This window comes from Hemiscyllium ocellatum, chromosome 37 (assembly GCF_020745735.1).
Source record: "Hemiscyllium ocellatum isolate sHemOce1 chromosome 37, sHemOce1.pat.X.cur, whole genome shotgun sequence".
Taxonomy (NCBI): Eukaryota; Metazoa; Chordata; class Chondrichthyes; order Orectolobiformes; family Hemiscylliidae; genus Hemiscyllium; species Hemiscyllium ocellatum.
The window spans coordinates 38,703,746-38,721,780 of record NC_083437.1 but is presented as its reverse complement, the minus strand read 5'-3'; the positions used below and the strand labels follow the sequence as shown (position 1 = coordinate 38,721,780).

Here is an 18,035-nt window from a genome sequence, read left to right as displayed (position 1 = left end):
AGGATCACCAGGACCCTGCTCCAAGATCACCAGGGACACACTCCAGGATCACCAGGAATCCGCTCCAGGATCACCAGGGACACACTCCGGGATCACCAGGGACACACTCCATGATCACCAGGGACCCTGCTCTGGGATCACCAGAGACCCACTCTGGGGTCACCAGGGACAAACACTGAGATCACCAGGAATCCATTCTGAGATCACCAGGGACCCACTCCGGGATCACCAGGGACCCACTCCAGGATCAGCAGGTACCCGGCTCCAGGATCGTCAGGGACACACTCCAGGATCACCAGGGAGAGGCTACAAGATCACCAGGGACTCTGCTCAGGATCACCAGGGACTCACTCCAAGATCACCAGGGATCCACTCCGGGATCACCAGGGACTCACACCGGGATCACCAGGGATCTAAGTGCCCAGTGGAATCAATGCCAATCCAGTGCAGTCAGATCTGTTAAATTGCTGGGCTCCCTGTGCCCAGTGGAATCAATGCCAATCCAGTGCAGTCTGACCTGTTTAATTACTGGGCTCCCTGTGCCCAGTGGAATCAATGCCAGCCCAGTGCAGTCTGACCTGTTTAATTGCTGGGCTCCCTGTGCCCAGTGGAATCAATGCGAGCCCAGTGCAGTCTGACCTGTTTAATTGCTGGGCTTCCTGTGCCCAGTGGAATCAATGCCAGCCCAGTGCAGTCTGACCTGTTTAATTACTGGGCTCCCTGTACCCAGTGGAATCAATGCCAGCCCAGTGCAGTCTGACCTGTTTAATTGCTGGGCTCCCTGTGCCCAGTGGAATCAATGCCAGCTCAGTGCAGTCTGACCTGTTTCTTTGCTGGACTCTCTGTACCCAGTGGAATCAATGCCAGCCCAGTGCAGTCTGACCTGTTTAATTGCTGGGCTCCCTGTGCCCAGTGGAATCAATGCCAGCCCAGTGCAGTCTGACCTGTTTCTTTGCTGGACTCCCTGTGCCCAGTGGAATCAATGCCAGCCCAGTGCAGTCTGACCTGTTTAATTGCTGGGCTCCCTGTACCCAGTGGAATCAATGCCAGCCCAGTGCAGTCTGACCTGTTTCTTTGCTGGACTCCCTGTGCCCAGTGGAATCAATGCCAGCCCAGTGCAGTCTGACCTGTTTAATTGCTGGGCTCCCTGTACCCAGTGGAATCAATGCCAGCCCAGTGCAGTCTGACCTGTTTCTTTGCTGGACTCCCTGTGCCCAGTGGAATCAATGTGAGCCCAGTGCAGTCTGACCTGTTTAATTACTGGGCTCCCTGTACCCAGTGGAATCAATGTGAGCCCAGTGCAGTCTGACCTGTTTAATTACTGGGCTCCCTGTGCCCAGTGGAATCAATGCCAGCCCAGTGCCGTCTGACCTGTTTAATTGCTGGGCTCCCTATACCCAGTGGAATCAATGCCAGCCCAGTGCCGTCTGACCTGTTTAATTGCTGGGCTCCCTATACCCAGTGGAATCAATGCCAGCCCAGTGCCGTCTGACCTGTTTATTTGCTGGGATCTCAGTGCCCAGTGGAATCAATGCGAGCCCAGTGCAGTCTGACCTGTTTAATTGCTGGGCTCCCTGTACCCAGTGGAATCAATGCCAGCCCAGTGCAGTCTGACCTGTTTAATTACTGGGCTCCCTGTGCCCAGTGGAATCAATGCCAGCCCAGTGCAGTCTGACCTGTTTAATTGCTGGGCTCCCTGTGCCCAGTGGAATCAATGCCAGCCCAGTGCAGTCTGACCTGTTTAATTACTGGGCTCCCTGTGCCCAGTGGAATCAATGCCAGCCCAGTGCAGTCTGACCTGTTTATTTGCTGGGATCTCAGTGCCCAGTGGAATCAATGCGAGCCCAGTGCCGTCTGACCTGTTTAATTGCTGGGCTCCCTGTGCCCAGTGGAATCAATGCCAGCCCAGTGCCGTCTGACCTGTTTAATTGCTGGGCTCCCTATACCCAGTGGAATCAATGCCAGCCCAGTGCCGTCTGACCTGTTTAATTGCTGGGCTCCCTATACCCAGTGGAATCAATGCCAGCCCAGTGCCGTCTGACCTGTTTATTTGCTGGGATCTCAGTGCCCAGTGGAATCAATGCCAGCCCAGTGCCGTCTGACCTGTTTAATTGCTGGGCTCCCTGTACCCAGTGGAATCAATGCCAGCCCAGTGCAGTCTGACCTGTTTAATTACTGGGCTCCCTGTGCCCAGTGGAATCAATGCCAGCCCAGTGCAGTCTGACCTGTTTAATTGCTGGGCTCCCTGTGCCCAGTGGAATCAATGCCAGCCCAGTGCAGTCTGACCTGTTTAATTACTGGGCTCCCTGTGCCCAGTGGAATCAATGCCAGCCCAGTGCCGTCTGACCTGTTTAATTGCTGGGCTCCCTGTGCCCAGTGGAATCAATGCCAGCCCAGTGCAGTCTGACCTGTTTCTTTGCTGGACTCCCTGTGCCCAGTGGAATCAATGCCAGCCCAGTGCAGTCTGACCTGTTTAATTGCTGGGCTCCCTATACCCAGTGGAATCAATGCCAGCCCAGTGCCGTCTGACCTGTTTATTTGCTGGGATCTCAGTGCCCAGTGGAATCAATGCGAGCCCAGTGCAGTCTGACCTGTTTAATTGCTGGGCTCCCTGTACCCAGTGGAATCAATGCCAGCCCAGTGCAGTCTGACCTGTTTAATTGCTGGGCTCCCTGTGCCCAGTGGAATCAATGCCAGCCCAGTGCAGTCTGACCTGTTTAATTGCTGGGCTCCCTATACCCAGTGGAATCAATGCCAGCCCAGTGCAGTCTGACCTGTTTAATTGCTGGGCTCCCTGTGCCCAGTGGAATCAATGCCAGCCCAGTGCAGTCTGACCTGTTTAATTGCTGGGCTCCCTATACCCAGTGGAATCAATGCCAGCCCAGTGCCGTCTGACCTGTTTATTTGCTGGGATCTCAGTGCCCAGTGGAATCAATGCGAGCCCAGTGCAGTCTGACCTGTTTAATTGCTGGGCTCCCTGTGCCCAGTGGAATCAATGCCAGCCCAGTCCATGCCGATGTCACTGTTTCCCGGGTAACCCATTGTTACGGTGCTGGAACGAGCCAATAAGAGCGGCGGCTGCGGCTCGGGCGGTCTCTTTGTTGCGGCCGGGGCTGGTGTCCTTGCCGCGTCCTCCAGCTGCTCTGCCCGTCCGTGCTGCTGCTGGCCCCCTGTCTCTCGCCCTCCGCCTCCTCTCTGTGGGCAACAGGTACGCGCCGCTCCCCTGCAGTGGGGATGGGCAACGCAAGAAGCGACAACTCTGCAGTTTAGCCACTTTTGTTTGCCTTTGCAAACGTGAGCTTCCTCCAGCTCCTGCAGGAGCATTCTGCAGAACCGGAGCACGGAAGGGAGGTCGTTCTGCCCATCGTGCCGGTGCTGTTCAGTTTGACTCGTTCAAGTCTCTCCGAAAGCGTTTCCATTAGTTTGAATGAACTTTTCAACAGTGTTGAATGAATGATATTAATGGCTTTTAATGCGAATATATTTGCTTGAGTTGATGTGGATTGGCTGTGCATTATTGGTCTGTATGGGCTCTCCATTCGGGTGGTGTTTGCCTTGGGACCGACCACCGTGTGGGTAACTTGGCTCAATTTAGAAATGTACGGGGTTTACCTTGTTTGTTAGTCGGTCACCTAGAATGCTTCACAGACCCAAACCAGAATGTTAACTTGTGCAGGAGATAGGAGATTAATGAGTTGAGACTAAAAATAGAGAACCTGAGTTCTCTGGTAGGGTTGCTGAATTTGGTCATTCGGGAGATATGTTTTGGGAGCCAGTACTGTGTTGGGGGTGTCGATTTATGTGTGTGCAATGTAAAGGGAAAAAAACACTTCTGTTGATGTGTCTGTATTTTCATCATGTTCTTGCCTGAAATGTTTGGAACAAGTCAGTTTTACTTCCCCTTGTATTTAAGAGCTAAATCTAGATAATGGAGTGAGCGCTGATGGGTTTTTTTTGTCAATTCGAGATTCCGTTTGTAAAATTTGTGGTCACTTTATTTTGATTTCCCCCAGTTGCACAGTTTGACAGCGCCAGTAGGTCCCTGAAAGTGTAGCAACCCGTCCAAGAATATTCGCATTCGCTATAAATAACTTTTCAGATCTTCTAACCTCTAGCTCAGTCTCATTGACATGTAGCTGTTCAATGTTCTTCACTCGGAGCATAGCAATCTGTAGAGAATGGTCACGTCCCAAACACTTTTTTTCTCCTTAGTACAGTCCCACACTTACGCTACAGATGATTTGGAGATGCCGGTGTTGGACTGGGATGTACAAAGTTAAAAATCACACAACACCAGGTTATACTCCAACAGGTTTAATTGGAAGCACTGGCTTTCGGAGCGACGCTCCTTCATAAGGTGATTGGCTCGATCGAGCCCTCCACAATCACCTGATGAAGAAACAGCGCTCCAAAAGCTAGTGCTTCCAATTAAACCTGTTGGACTATAACCTGGTGTTGTGTGATTTTTAACTTTACGCTACAAAATTACTGAGGAAAAAGTGAGGTCTGCAGATGCTGGAGATCAGAGCTGAAAATGTGTTGCTGGAAAAGCGCAGCAGGTCAGGCAGCATCCAAGGAACAGGAAATCTGACGTTTCGGGCATAAGCCCGAAAAGAAAAGGACTTTCCTCATTCCTGATGAAGGGCTTATGCCCGAAACGTCGGATTTCCTGTTCCTTGGATGCTGCCTGACCTGCTGCGCTTTTCCAGCAACACATTTTCAGCTACAAAATTAGTGATTGTTATGCCATTCTCTTAAGTTTGTCTTTTAGTTTTACTTCTGCAAAACTTAAAGAATTAAATATCCCTCCGTTGTCATCTTGTTTGTCTCCATGACCACGTGACTGACTTCCATGATCCACAATTTAATATGTGCAAAACTTTGTTACATGCATTGCACTAAACGCCATTCCTGATGGAGGCGAAACATTTTTGCACGAAACATCGATTTTCCTGCTCCTTGGATGCTGCCTGACCTGCTGTGCTTTTCCAGTGCCACTCTATTATTGACTTTAATCTCCAGCATCTGCAATCCTCACTTTGGCGTACTAAACACCATTTGTTCATTAAAGTTATTACGAGGGGATATATACGAGATATTACGAGGGGGCATAGCTTTAAATTAAGGTGTGGTAGGTATAGGACAGATGTTAGGGGTAGATTCTTTACTCAGCGAGTCGTGAGTTCATGGAATGCCCTGCCAGTAACAGTGGTGGACTCTCCCTCTTTATGGGCATTTAAACGGGCATTGGATAGGCATATGGAGGACAGTGGGCTAGTGTAGGTAGGTGGGCTTGGATCGGCGCAACATCGAGGGCCGAAGGGCCTGTACTGTGCTGTATTTTTCTATGTTCCATGTTCTATGTAAAAGAACTGCAGATATGGGAGTTCTGAAACAAAAGCAGAAATTGCTGTATAAACTGACTAGGAATCACTGAGTCAAAAGTTAACTCTGCTTTCTTCCCACAAATGTTGCCAGATCTGCTGAGTTTCCCCAACAATTTCTGTTTTTGTGCCAGTGTCCTCTGCTATTTTCTGCATTGGCTCCCAGTTCCTCCAAAGGTATTGTATTTAAAATCCTTGCCTATTTCCCACAACCCATGTCATTTCAATCTCCTACATCCTCTCCTGAGCATTCCAGTCTCACAATTATGCCTCACGTCAAGTGACAGAATTTTCAACTACCTTAGCTGTCGGTACCCACTTCCAAAATCTTCCTCCACTTTGCCAATATCTTCTCAACCAAGTTTTTGGTTAGTCTTTTCCCAATCCCAAACCACCCCACCAACCATCTCTCCCATCCCAATGTGATTCCTCTTTCTTTGTCCCTCTCTGTGAACTGTTTTGGGTTGCACTGTTAATGAACAGCGAATGCACAACTTTCTATTTCGACTGCTGGTGGCTCCTCTAGTCAGGCGATCTGTCTTGATGTGCTATGCTCGTGTGTGATGTGCCATCCGCACACATCTGATGGAGCTCATCTGCGAGCGCTCTGTGACCTCCCGTCATCCAACTCTGACCAGGTAGACCCCTTCTACTGCTGCCATTCCACTTTGTCCTTGAAACAAGACCTCTGTATCTCAAAGATTTATCCTCCTGAAAACATTAAATTCTGATTGTGTGGTTCCTCTAAAGGCCCTTGGGATATTTAGGGAGGCTGAAGGCGCTGTTTGAATGCCAGTGGTTGTTGTTGAGTGGTTCCAGCTGACAGGGCTGTGGGTTTAGACTTTGCTCACTAGGCCTCTGTGACAGAAAGGCATGAGAGACCTGAGTCTGTGGGTTCCCCCTTGTGTTCTGGCTCTGGTATAGAGGTTAGTCTGGCAGGGGGGTGTTGGGGGGTGGGAAGCGGTGGGGTGGGGGGAGTCACTGAGACAGCATGGGGTGACCAGCTGAACTCATGCACAGGAAATGAAAGCTCATCATTTAATACTGAACTGGGTGGTGACTGGACGATGTGTGAGCGAGTCAGACAGGGGAACCAACAGTAGGCATGAGCCATTGATATCGGGACACGGGCTCCAGTCAGGAGAGCAGCAGGAACTGGGAACTCAATGAGAGCACACCTCATGAGAGCAACAGGAGGCCATTCAGCCCATCCAGTCTGCTCCATTGTGCTTTACTCAGAGAGTAGTAGGGGTGTGGAACATCCTGCCTGCAACAGTAGTAGATTCCAACTTTAAGGACATTTAAATGGTCACTGGATAAGCACATGAACGAGAATGGAAGAGTGTAGGTTAGATGGGCTTCAGATTGGTTTCACAGGTCGGCGCAACATTGAGGGCCAAAGGGCCTGTACTGCGCTGTAATGTTCTATGTAGATTTCCACTTCTGTTAAATATGACATTGTCTTTTCTGGATGACAGTTTCAAGTTTATTTGATTTGATTTGATTTGATTCATTATTACCACATGTACCGAGGTACAGTGAATTGTTTTGCATGCAATGCAGTCAGATCGTACCAAACAAAGTGCATTTGGGTAATCAAACAGAGCAAGGAGTACAATGTTACAGCTACATTGGAGGTTAACAAAGAGCAAGATCAACATTAAATTTAAAATTTGAGAGGTCCATTCAGGTGTCTAATAACAGCGGGGAAAAAGCTGTTCTTGAACCTGTTGGTGAATATGTGTTTCAGCTTTTGTATCTTTTAAGCTTTTGTACCTGTTATTTCTTGCTGTTGCAAATTCAAGCACCGCTTGATATTTATTAAGAATTTAGATTTTCAACTGGGGACCATTCCTAAAGTAACATTACAATAAAAAAATGAGAAAAGGAATTGCAAAGTAGCTGTGATAGATACCACACTGTCAAATGTTCAATAGTCACTCCATTTTTCATTCTCATTCACTGCAGTTAAGAAGCAGTTCATCATTTAGAATAAAATCACGCTGTTTTTGATTATTGTATGTTTTTGAGAATGCATTTTAGCCAATAATAATGATGAAGCGTTTCACTAGCTCATTCAATTAAACATTTATCAACTAATGAAAATGTTTAACATTTTTTTTAACATTGCAATGACTTGCAGACCATGAGAAGTCAGAACTGAAGTAGATCGTTCAGTCCCTCAAGCCTGCTCTGCCATCCAATAGGATCATGGCTGATCCAACATTCCTCACATCCAATTTCCTGCCCTTTCCCCATTATCCTTGATTCCCTGACGGATCAAGAATTTATCTCGGCTTTAAATGACAAGGACTCTGCCCCCACAGTTCTCTGTAGCAAGGAGTTCAAAAATTTACAACACTCTGGGAGAAGGAATTCCTCCTCATCTCATTCTTAAGTTTGTGCGCCTTTATTCTAAGACTATGCCCTTTGCTCCTAGACTCTCCCACGACGGAAAGCATCCTCTCAGCATTTACCATGTCAAGCTCCTTAAGAATTCCAAATGTCTCAATTAGACCACCACTCATCCTTCTAAGCTCCAATGTGTACAGTACCAACCTGTTGAACGTTTGCTCATAAGACAATCCCTCTACATTGGGGATCATCTTAGAGTCCCATCTCTTAACTGGAATGTTCGTTTGATTCAATACTGAAAGAAATGTTGAATGTTGAAACCATCTTTCAGAATTTACCGATTAATATCCTGGAGAATAAGCTAAAGAAACCAACATGTTGTAGCTGGATGTGAACATTACTGATATAAATTAAGGATGTTGTTGGGCCAAATGTCAATCCATGTGAAATATAAATTGATACGTCATTCCAAAACACTTTACATGTTATCTACTTACTTGAACTACCTATTCGTGATTTGGAGCTAGTTAATTAGCTGGTCAATTCAAACATTAACATCCTGAAGACATATGCAAGGACAAATCCAAATTATTGGTGGAAAAATAGTGGGCGGCTTGGTGACTCAGTGGTTAGCACTGCTGCCCGTCAGCACCAGGGACCTGAGTTTGATTCCAACCTCGGGCGACTATAATGTGTGGAGTTTGTATATTCTCCCCGTGTCTGTGTGGGTTTCCTCCGGGTGCTCCTTTTTTTCCTACAATCCAAAAGATGTGCGGGTCAGGTAAATCGGCCAGGCTAAATTGCTCATAGTGTTAGATGCATTAGTCAGGGGTAAATGTAAGGTAGGTCAACGAGTCTGGGTGGGTTATTCTTTGGAAGGTCGGTGTGGATTTGTTAGGCCAAATGGCCTGTTTCCATACTGTAGGGAATCTAATCTAATCTAAAAAGTGAATTTGGTGTCTCTTTACAGTGGGCTGGGGTTAACACCATTTAAATTGGTTTTATCACTCTCCTGTTACCATAAAACCGCAAAGAAAGTCTTGTACCAACTCAGTGTCTTTCAAAAGGTGCATCTCATGAATGACTTTGAATAATGTTCAATGTGCAGGTAACCAAAATATTCTTAATCAAAGGCTTCTGATGGACTTTGTATTCCAGTGTATTCCTGAATGCAAGAACATATGATCGTAAAACCTAAACCTAAATCTACTTCCAAACTGTGGTGGTCATGTTGGACAACAGATTCCCCTCAATCTGGAGTTATGTCAATACTTTGAAGGAAGGAGGTTATTGTAACATTCTCTGTGATCTCGTTTTTCTTGGAAACATTTTACGAAGAAGCATAAGCCAGGAAGCTTGGGTTCCCAGAGGTGTGCAGTAGATTAAAAATATCTAGTATACTTTTGCAGTAATGGGTCAAGATAGACAGAAGCTTGATGTTGCAGGTGATCAAAGGTCATGGAGATTGGCCTGGAAAGTGGAGTTGAGATATGAGAGCAAAGTGTGGGGACACACAATCAACAACTATGCCATTCTCTTATGTTCTTACAAAAGACATTTACTGTCTGGAAAACTTTCGAGACTGAGCTCCTCGGTAGTGCCTCCCCCAACCCCTCCCCTAGACAAGATTCTGGGATCAAATATCCACTTCAGTCGATTCTCAGTTCTGCAATGATTAGAGGTGTCATCTTGCAGAGCCCAGCCTGCCCTCTTAGCTCGATGTAAAGAATCCCATGCACTGTTTTGAAGAAGACCAGAGGGCAGTAATCCACAGTGTGCTATCCAATGTTTTTACCTCCAATCAGCATCCTGTTATCTGGTCAACATTACTTTGCCCTTTGTGAGACCTTGCTATGCATAAATTTCCTGCCGTGTTTCCTCACTTACAACAGTGACCTGTAATTTAAGTTTGTTTTGTAAGGTGGTCATGGAAGGTGCTATGTAAATGCAAGTCTTTCTCAGTGGAGGAAGACTTTATTTCAGCAAAATAAACAAACCCGCTGCTCGAGATGGAGACTTAGGAGAGAGAAAATTGGGCAGTTCTCACTTGTGTCAGGTGGAGAAAAGAGGGAAATATAACCCAGCTGAGACAATTTGAACACAATCACACCCTTTGCATTCCTTGGCGAATTTAGCCATTCCTTCCAGCACAGTGGCTCAGTGGTTAGCACTGCTGCCTCACAGCGCCAGGGACCTGGTTTTGATTCCAGCCTCGAGCAACTGTCTATGTGGAGTTTGCAATTCTCCCCGTGTCTGAGTGGGTTTCCTCTGAATGTTTCAAGTTCCTCCCACAATCCAAAGACGTGCAGGTTAGATGGATTGACCATGCTAAATTGCCTGTAGTATTCAGGGGTATGTAGGTTAGCTGCATTAGTCAGGGGTAAATGTAGGGCAATGGGTCTGGGTGGAAGATTCTTTGGAGGGTTGGTGTGGACTTGTTGGGCTGAAGGGCCTGTTTCCACACAGGGATTCTAATGCTTCCTGTTCCCTATTTTCAAACCATTCTTCAAGAGTGGGTGGCACGGTGGCACAGTGGTTAGCACTGCTGCCTCACAGCGCCTGAGACCCGGGTTCAATTCCCGCCTCAGGCGACTGACTGTGTGGAGTTTGCACGTTCTCCCCGTGTCTGCGTGGGTTTCCTCCGGGTGCTCCGGTTTCCTCCCACAGTCCAAAGACGTGCGATTCAGGTGAATTGGCCATGCTAAATTGCCCGTAGTGTTAGGTAAGGGGTAAATGTGGGGGTATGGGTGGGTTTCGCTTCGGCGTGTCGGTGTGGACTTGTTGGGCTGAAGGGCCTGTTTCCACACTGTAAGTAATCTAATCTAAAAAAAAATAGTCAATTGTCTGGAAAATGCCTTGGGACACCTGAGATTGTGAAAGGTGCTCTGTAGATGGGAGTCTGTTGTTTCCTTTTCTCCTATATCAGTCTGTAGTCACAATCCAATATCGATGCTGTTTAGTCACAACTATTTTGAAAGTGATGGCTTTGTGTGCAGGAGGTCGTGTGTCATAAAGGATTGATTTTTTTTTTGAGGGGGAAACCAGAACAATTTGAGGGTAGTGCAGTAGATGTTTTCTTTAGGGACTTTAGTAAAGTGATTGATAAGGCTCTGCATGGTCAACTGGTTAGTAAAGTTAGGTTACATGGAATTCAGGGATAGCTTGCCAATTGGACACACAATTGGCTTGATGGTAGGAGACGGTGGGTGGTGGGTTGTTTTTCGGACTGGAGGCTTGTGACCAGTGATGTTCTGCAGGGATGGGTGCAGGGTCCACTCTTGTTTGTCATTAATATAAACAATTTGGATGACAATTTAGGAGGCATGGTTAGATAGTAAGGAAGACGTTTAGCAAGCTTGCCTTTACTGGCTTTGCATTGAGTATAGGAGTTGGGATATCATGTTGAGATTGTACATGGTGTTGGTGTACATGGTGCACAGTCCGAGTTGTCAGGACTGGAGGGTTTGAATTATAACGAGAGGCTGCATTGGCTGGAACTTTTTCACTGGAGTGTCCTTTATAGTGGTTTATAAAATCACGAGGGAATTAGATGAGGTAAATAGCACAGGTCTTTTCCCTAGTGTGGATGGGTGACTTCAAAACTAGGGGACATATTTTTGAGGTGAGAAGAGAAAGATTTAAAAGAGACTTGAAGGCAACTTTTTCACACAGAGGATGGTTTGTACGTGGAATGAACTATCACAGGAAGTGGTAGATGCAGGTACAGTTACAACATTTAAAAGACATTTGGACAGGTACATGAATCGGAATGGTTTAGATGGATGGAGGCCAAATACAGGGATGTAGGACTAGTTTAGTTTGGGATACTTGGTTGACATGGAAGAGTTGGACCGAAGGGTCTGTTTCTGTGTTATATGCCTCCAAACCTCTGTGACTATATGATGCTGTGAGATTACGGTCTGACCTTCTTGCACGTTTAACGTGTTTAATGTCCCTCAAACACTGTATTAAGAGGGTGCAGATTTCAAATCTTCCCATAGCCAATGAGGAACCCACTTTCTAAGAGCTGGATGCTCCATTTAAAGTTCCAGTTTCCAGCCAGCTATTTCATGCTGTTATTTGACACTGATGCATTTTTCTGCCTTAACTGTTATGTAGTTGACTTTCTATCAAGGGGAAATTCAGTCAGTGATTTTGCTGTCCATAAGTGGAACAAATCAGTTAATGGAATTTTTCCTGAGTGTTCTGACTCCAATGCAATGACTACATGCTACTTTAGTTGAGGGGATTGTCCAGGTATTGAAAGCAACTGTTTCATGAAACAAAGCTGAAGTACGTCCTTAATAAAACTGCTGGTGTGTTTGATGCTCAAAGCATAATGAGTTGCAGCTCAGAGTGCAGACATCATGTTTCAGAGGGTCTTAATCAGGGATAGTCACCGTTTGTTAAATGGCATTAAAATTTTAATGTGATGAGATTTGAACACATGGATAGCCCAAAGATCATGAAGCAGGGGTTCTTTATTCCACTGTCATTGGATCATAATGAACATGAAGCAAGGATTAACATTAAAGATGGTGTGGAGGAGCCTGTGTTGGACTGGGGTGGACAAAGTTAAAAATCACACAACACCAGGTTATTGTCTAACAGGTTTATTTGGAAGCACTAGCCTTTGGAGGACTCACTTTGCCAGGTAGTTAGCGGAACAGGATCAATTCTGTGTGCTATGATGCTGCCCCATTAGCTGCCTGACTGAGGAGTAGCACTCTGAAAGCTTGTATGTCCAAATAAACCTGTTGGACTATAACCTGGTGTTGTGTGATTTTTAACATTAAACATTGGAAGGTGTTATGCTTACATGGAATTACGCATGCAGTTTATGTCTGGATGAGGAAATCTTTTGTCTGTTTAATCCCTCCACCCATCGGGACTATAACCCTAAAGCAGCCTTACTTCTGTGGAGGGTCCATTTGACTGTTCCATCTGCCCTGCTCAGCACCTTCCCCACCAGTTACTGGAGGCATCAGCACAACTCCCTGAGCTGCCCTGCTCGGTGCCCTCCTTCACCATCGCCACCTGTTGCCAGAGGTCTCATTATGTTAAAATAGATACTCGGAGGTGTTGGCAAATGTCGTTCAGAGCTGAAAATGTGTTGCTGGAAAGGCTCAGCAGGTCAGGCAGCATCCAAGGAGCAGGAGAATCGGTGTTTCGGGCATGAGCCGTTCTTTAGGAATGAGCCTGAAGAAGGGCTTATGCCCGAAATGTTGATTCTCCTGCTCCTTGGATGCTAACTAGCCTGCTGTGCCTTTCCAGCAACACATTTTCAGCTCAGATCTCCAGCATCTGCTCTTGGTATCCACAGCATGGTCATTTTTGAGTTCTTGTCCAGATCCAACTACCTTTGTTTCAAAGGAATCATTTGCACTATTTTCAAACCATTTATTGCATGAGGGATGATCCTGAAGGGTAGTTGCTTTATTTTCATTGGGGGGTGGGCTAAGAGCTGTTTATTAAGTTATAAATCTTTCACACTTGCGTTTGTCATTAGGTTCAAGTTTTAAGTGCCCAGACTAGGACTTGAACACCCAGGTTGGTGTTCTTAGTGTAGTATTGTAGGAGTGCTGCAGTGTTTAAGGTGATATCATTTAATAGACTCTTTAAACTGAAGCCACATTTGCATCTTTGGTGGATATTGTAGTAAAATGAAATTGCATTGTGCATTTTGTCCCTTTAAGGCTGTACCAGCACAGGGAACCTGCAAGGAATAAATAATAAAAGATCCATATTTAACAGCTCAGGCAGCTCTGATTCTATATGTCACTGCCTGAATATCTGACTGTGACATTATTGAGACAGAAACATACATAAATAGCACTATTTCAAAGAACAGTTGGGAGACACTGGGGGGGGGGGGGGGGGAGACACTGGGGCGGGGGAGACATGGGGGGGGGAGACACTGGGGGGGGGAGACACTGAGGGGAGACACAGAGAGAGAGACAGGGACAAAAACCTCGGCACAACATTGTGGGCTAAAGGGCCTGTTCTGTACTGTATCTCTATGTTCTATGAATTATCTCCACTGTCTTGGTCAATATTTAACCCTCACTATAAAAGCAGATTATCTGTTCTTTATACGTTGTCATTTGTGAGAGTTTGCGGTGCACAAATTGAACATTCCTACGTTACAACAATGATTACATTTTTAAAAGTTCTTCACTATCTGTGTAGCACATTGGTAGTTGTGAAAGATGCTATACAAATTTACAGCTTCTTTTGTATCTCCACAGAACGTCACCATGTCCATCTTGAAGATTCATGCCCGTGAAATATTTGATTCGCGTGGTAACCCCACTGTAGAGGTGGACTTGTATACTGGAAAAGGTCAGTTTTACCTGGACTGTGACAGTGTACTGACTTCTTCTGATTAACATTGTTTTATTGTTACCAAAAACATGAAGCGGTTACTTCCTGTTACTGTTAATCGGGACTTTTAAGTGAAATGGAGATATATATGTGGAGGGAGATTGTGGGGTTTTGGTGGGGAGGGGGATTGGGGAGTTTTGGTACTGATGGGGATTGGGGGGCTTTGGTGGAGAGGGGGTTTGGGGGCCTTACAGGGGAAGGGATTTGGTGGTTTGGGGGCAGATTGAGGGTTTTGGTGGAGAGGGGTTTGGAGGATTTGGTGGAGAGGAGATGGGGTGTCTGAAGTGGAGAAGAAATTTTGGAGGGGGGTGGAGCATTGGCATGAGGGGAAATGCAGATTTCTGTGGGGTCATTTTCTTCATTCTTTCAAGGGACGTAGGCAAGGTCAGTACTTGTTGTCCATCTCTTAATGCTCTTGAACTGAGTGACTGACTTGTTCATGAGGTAATGCTGACGTCCTCAGTCAAAGATTGGGGAACCTGACATTGGAAACTTTACAGGGGTCATTGTGATTTAGAGCCACTCCCCACTATAACCTGTAGCCGGACTCCATCCACAATCTGAGGCATCAGGTGGGTATTATGTTGGAAGCAACTATTGCCTGCCATTAGGTGCTGCTGGTCTATGATTGGTTGGAGGTCTCAGTGTGCGAATCTGCTCCAGCAGAGTCCTTCATTCCACAGGAATGCCTGTCAATTGCCTGAGTATACAGGGTGCACAGACTTCCCCTAAAAGAGGCAATGTTGGTCTATCACTTGTCACCTCCGTTAAATACCACCGTACAACTATATTTTAAACCAAAATGGCAGCTGAACTCTGAAAAACTGTTGGCTTCAGGAGAATGCAGTTGTTATTCTGTGTAACATTGTTTTTTAAGCTGTGTACTTTTTTAATTGAGAATTTTTTTGTAAATTTGAAAGTAGTTCAAATTACTTTTCATTGGGTACAGGTTGTATCATTGGATTGGTTCAACTTACTTTGGAGATTTAATTGCCTAAAGTGGTTCTGGAGTATAGCATAACTGGAGCACATGTGACTTTTGTAAATCTTGTTGTATTTTTGTCCTGTTAATGCTGTCTGTCCTACATAACATTTCCACAGTAAAGATGTTTCCTGATGAACTTGTAGCTGAATTGTAGATGAACTTGGTTTGTAGTAATTTCCTTGGTTAACATATATTATCCAGTTGTCAAGAGTCACCACACTTTCAGAAGTATGCTAAGACATACAGAAGGTGCAGGAAAGATTAACAAGGATGGTTCTAGGGATGGAGGACGTCCGTTACGTGGATAGATTAAAAGAAGCTGGGGCTACTTCTCCTCAGACAAGAGATGATTAAGAGAAGATTTGATAGATCATGAGGAATCTGGACAAATAATAACAGATGGGTTGAAAACCAGGGGACACCAATTTAACGTGAATGAAAAATGAATTAGTGTCTAACAGGAAGGAAATTTTTCTTACATGGCAAGTGGTTGGGTTCTGGAATGCACTGTGCTGGAGGAACATTTGCTCAAAGACCTAAAGATAATGGGATATTGGAGAGAAAAAGAAAATTGCAAATCTATGACAACAAAGATGGACGAACTGAATTTCTTTTGCTGATGCCAGTCAGTGATTCTCTCATCTACTTTGAATTAGCAATGTGTGTGAGCTGCCTTTATTCAGTGATAACGTGGAGGTTATGAGGACTGCAGATGCTGAAGATGCTTTTCCAGCACCACACTTTTCGATTATGGAATTTGTGGCACACTTAGCTTAAATCCTAAAGTAGGCAAAATATAGTAAACTTGCCAATTTCTGGTTAATAGCTTAATTTGCAACATTATACCTTTCCTCCAAAACAGGAACATCATGACCCATTTTAAGCACACAATTGTAAAATAATACGGTTAATTAACTACGGGTTGAATTTGTTGGCTATTACAAGACATAAGACCATCAGACCATCAGACCATAAGACATAGGAGTGAAAGTAAGGCCATTCGGTCAATCGAGTCCACTCCGCTATTCAATCATGGTTGATGGGCGTTTCAATCCCACTTTCCTGTACTCTCCCTGTATCCCTTAATTCCTTGCGAGATCAAGAATTTATCAATCTCTGCCTTGAAGACATCTAACGTCCCAGCCTCCACTGCGTTCTGTGGCAATGAATTCCACAGGCCCACCACTCTCTGGCTGAAAAAATGTCTCCTCATTTCTGTTCTAAATTGACCCCCTCTAATACTAAGGCTGTGTCCACAGGTCCTAGTATCCCCGCCTGATGGAAACAATTATATTACCTCCATTTCCACCAAAATGTTTTAATAAGCAAATTTGGTTTTAAAAATGATTCCTGGGTCAAGGCATTTTTACCTACAAAAAGTACCAAAATAACTCCATGCTTATAATAAATGCTGCTTTGTGGTTGCTTAAAATGGTTCAGGAACTTGGAACTGCTGATAGCATGAAGTGCAATATCTTTGTGCTTTGCTAACCCACAAAACTGGCTGAGCGCCCTTTGGCAGGAGTATGGGTCTTCAAATAGTCACCTAGTAAGTGTTGTGTCTATGATGATATTCCTGGTGCTGCCAGTTTTGCAGTATTTCTGCATTTGGATTGGTAGCTTAACTAAGATTGTTTATTCCTTCATGTGGAAGTTGCACAATTGGAGGTCGTGCAATGCTTCGATCTGCCAGCAATGATTTAGATTAGTTACTTTTCTAATGTGTTGCTCTGAGTAATATATTTCTGAGCTATCCAGTGTAGGAAAGGAGTCTGTCATAGCTGGTACTGTATCATCCCTACTTAAGCCATTGGAGCATTTCTTTGGATTAACATTTCAGAGTCCATCTGCTCATTGCTGGCTGGAGGAGGCTGTGTGCGATGTAACTGAGTCTCTTGCTGATTGAATACATTTGCTCAGGCTGATGTAAACCCCAGAGAATAGTCACTGTGATACAGTGTGCAGGTCTGTAGCTTGGTTCAAAGATAAATATAGCAGCCTGTTCAGTAACCGGACCTGCTTTGGCTAGAGGTCTTGGATGGAATGTTGGAGCTGAAAATCTTTTGCGCTGGATTATACTTGGTATGCTGTAGATTGTAAGGACCCAAATGAAGGTATAGAATACAGTAAACTGAGCCTTGGCACACTGCTGATTTGAAAGGAATACTGTATCCTATCAGTCTCTACTATATTCAGTTCAGCCCCAAGCTGACAAATCCCCGTCCTTTGTATTAATCCTTTGGTTTCAAATTGGAGTGTTTTCTTGAGATAAGTGCTTTGAAAATGCAAAGCTAGCTGCAAATGAAGGGGTGGGGGGGAGATGCACAACGGATCAAAATTTTGTCCATTTTATCTTTTGAAATGTGTTTGAATCCATTTTCAATGGTCTCCAATACTGCCCCACATGACAAGAGTTCTGTATGTTTTAGAGTTAGGTTCTATTGCATGTGTATTGAAAATCAAGGTAGAAGAGTACAGTGAAAGGTGTACAATGTAACCACACTCAGCACCATCTTAGGTACAAAATCTTAGTTGAAAATGTGTTGCTGGAAAAGCGCAGCAGGTCAGGCAGCATCCAAGGAGCAGGAGAATCGACTTTTCGGGCATGAGCCCTTCTTTGAAGAAGGGCTCATGCCCGAAAAGTCGATTCTCCTGTTCCTTGGATGCTGCCTGACCTGCTGCGCTTTTCCAGCAACACATTTTCAGCTCTGATCTCCAGCATCTGAAGTCCTCACTTTCTCCTACAAAATCTTAGTTACAGAAATAGAGAAATAAAGAAAGAAGTTAAAATGTCAAACATTACAGTGCTTCCTTCAGCCATGGACCTGTGGATACTCCAAACTGAGCTTCCCCAAGAGGGCTCGCTCTCCTCTCGTGCTGAGCTAAGACCTGCCCAGGCACACCAGGCTTCACTGCTGCTCGCAAGA

At 45.2% G+C, this 18,035-nt stretch overlaps 1 protein-coding gene across 4 annotated transcripts in view; it reads left to right on the top strand.

The window, feature by feature from the left end:
• Positions 1-3,114: 3,114 nt before the first annotated feature.
• eno1a (enolase 1a, (alpha)) overlaps positions 3,115-18,035 on the top strand; it is an 80,867-nt gene continuing 65,946 nt past the window's right edge. For 2 of the 4 annotated variants that reach the window (XM_060852390.1, XM_060852391.1), the window contains exons 1-2: positions 3,115-3,208; positions 13,988-14,081. In XM_060852390.1, coding sequence (XP_060708373.1) covers positions 13,997-14,081 — 85 coding nt within the window. In that variant the 5' untranslated portion in view covers positions 3,115-3,208; positions 13,988-13,996. Of the gene's footprint in view, positions 3,209-3,348; positions 3,373-13,967; positions 14,082-18,035 lie in introns of those variants that run through there. The other 2 variants (XM_060852392.1, XM_060852393.1) reach the window with 2 other exon arrangements.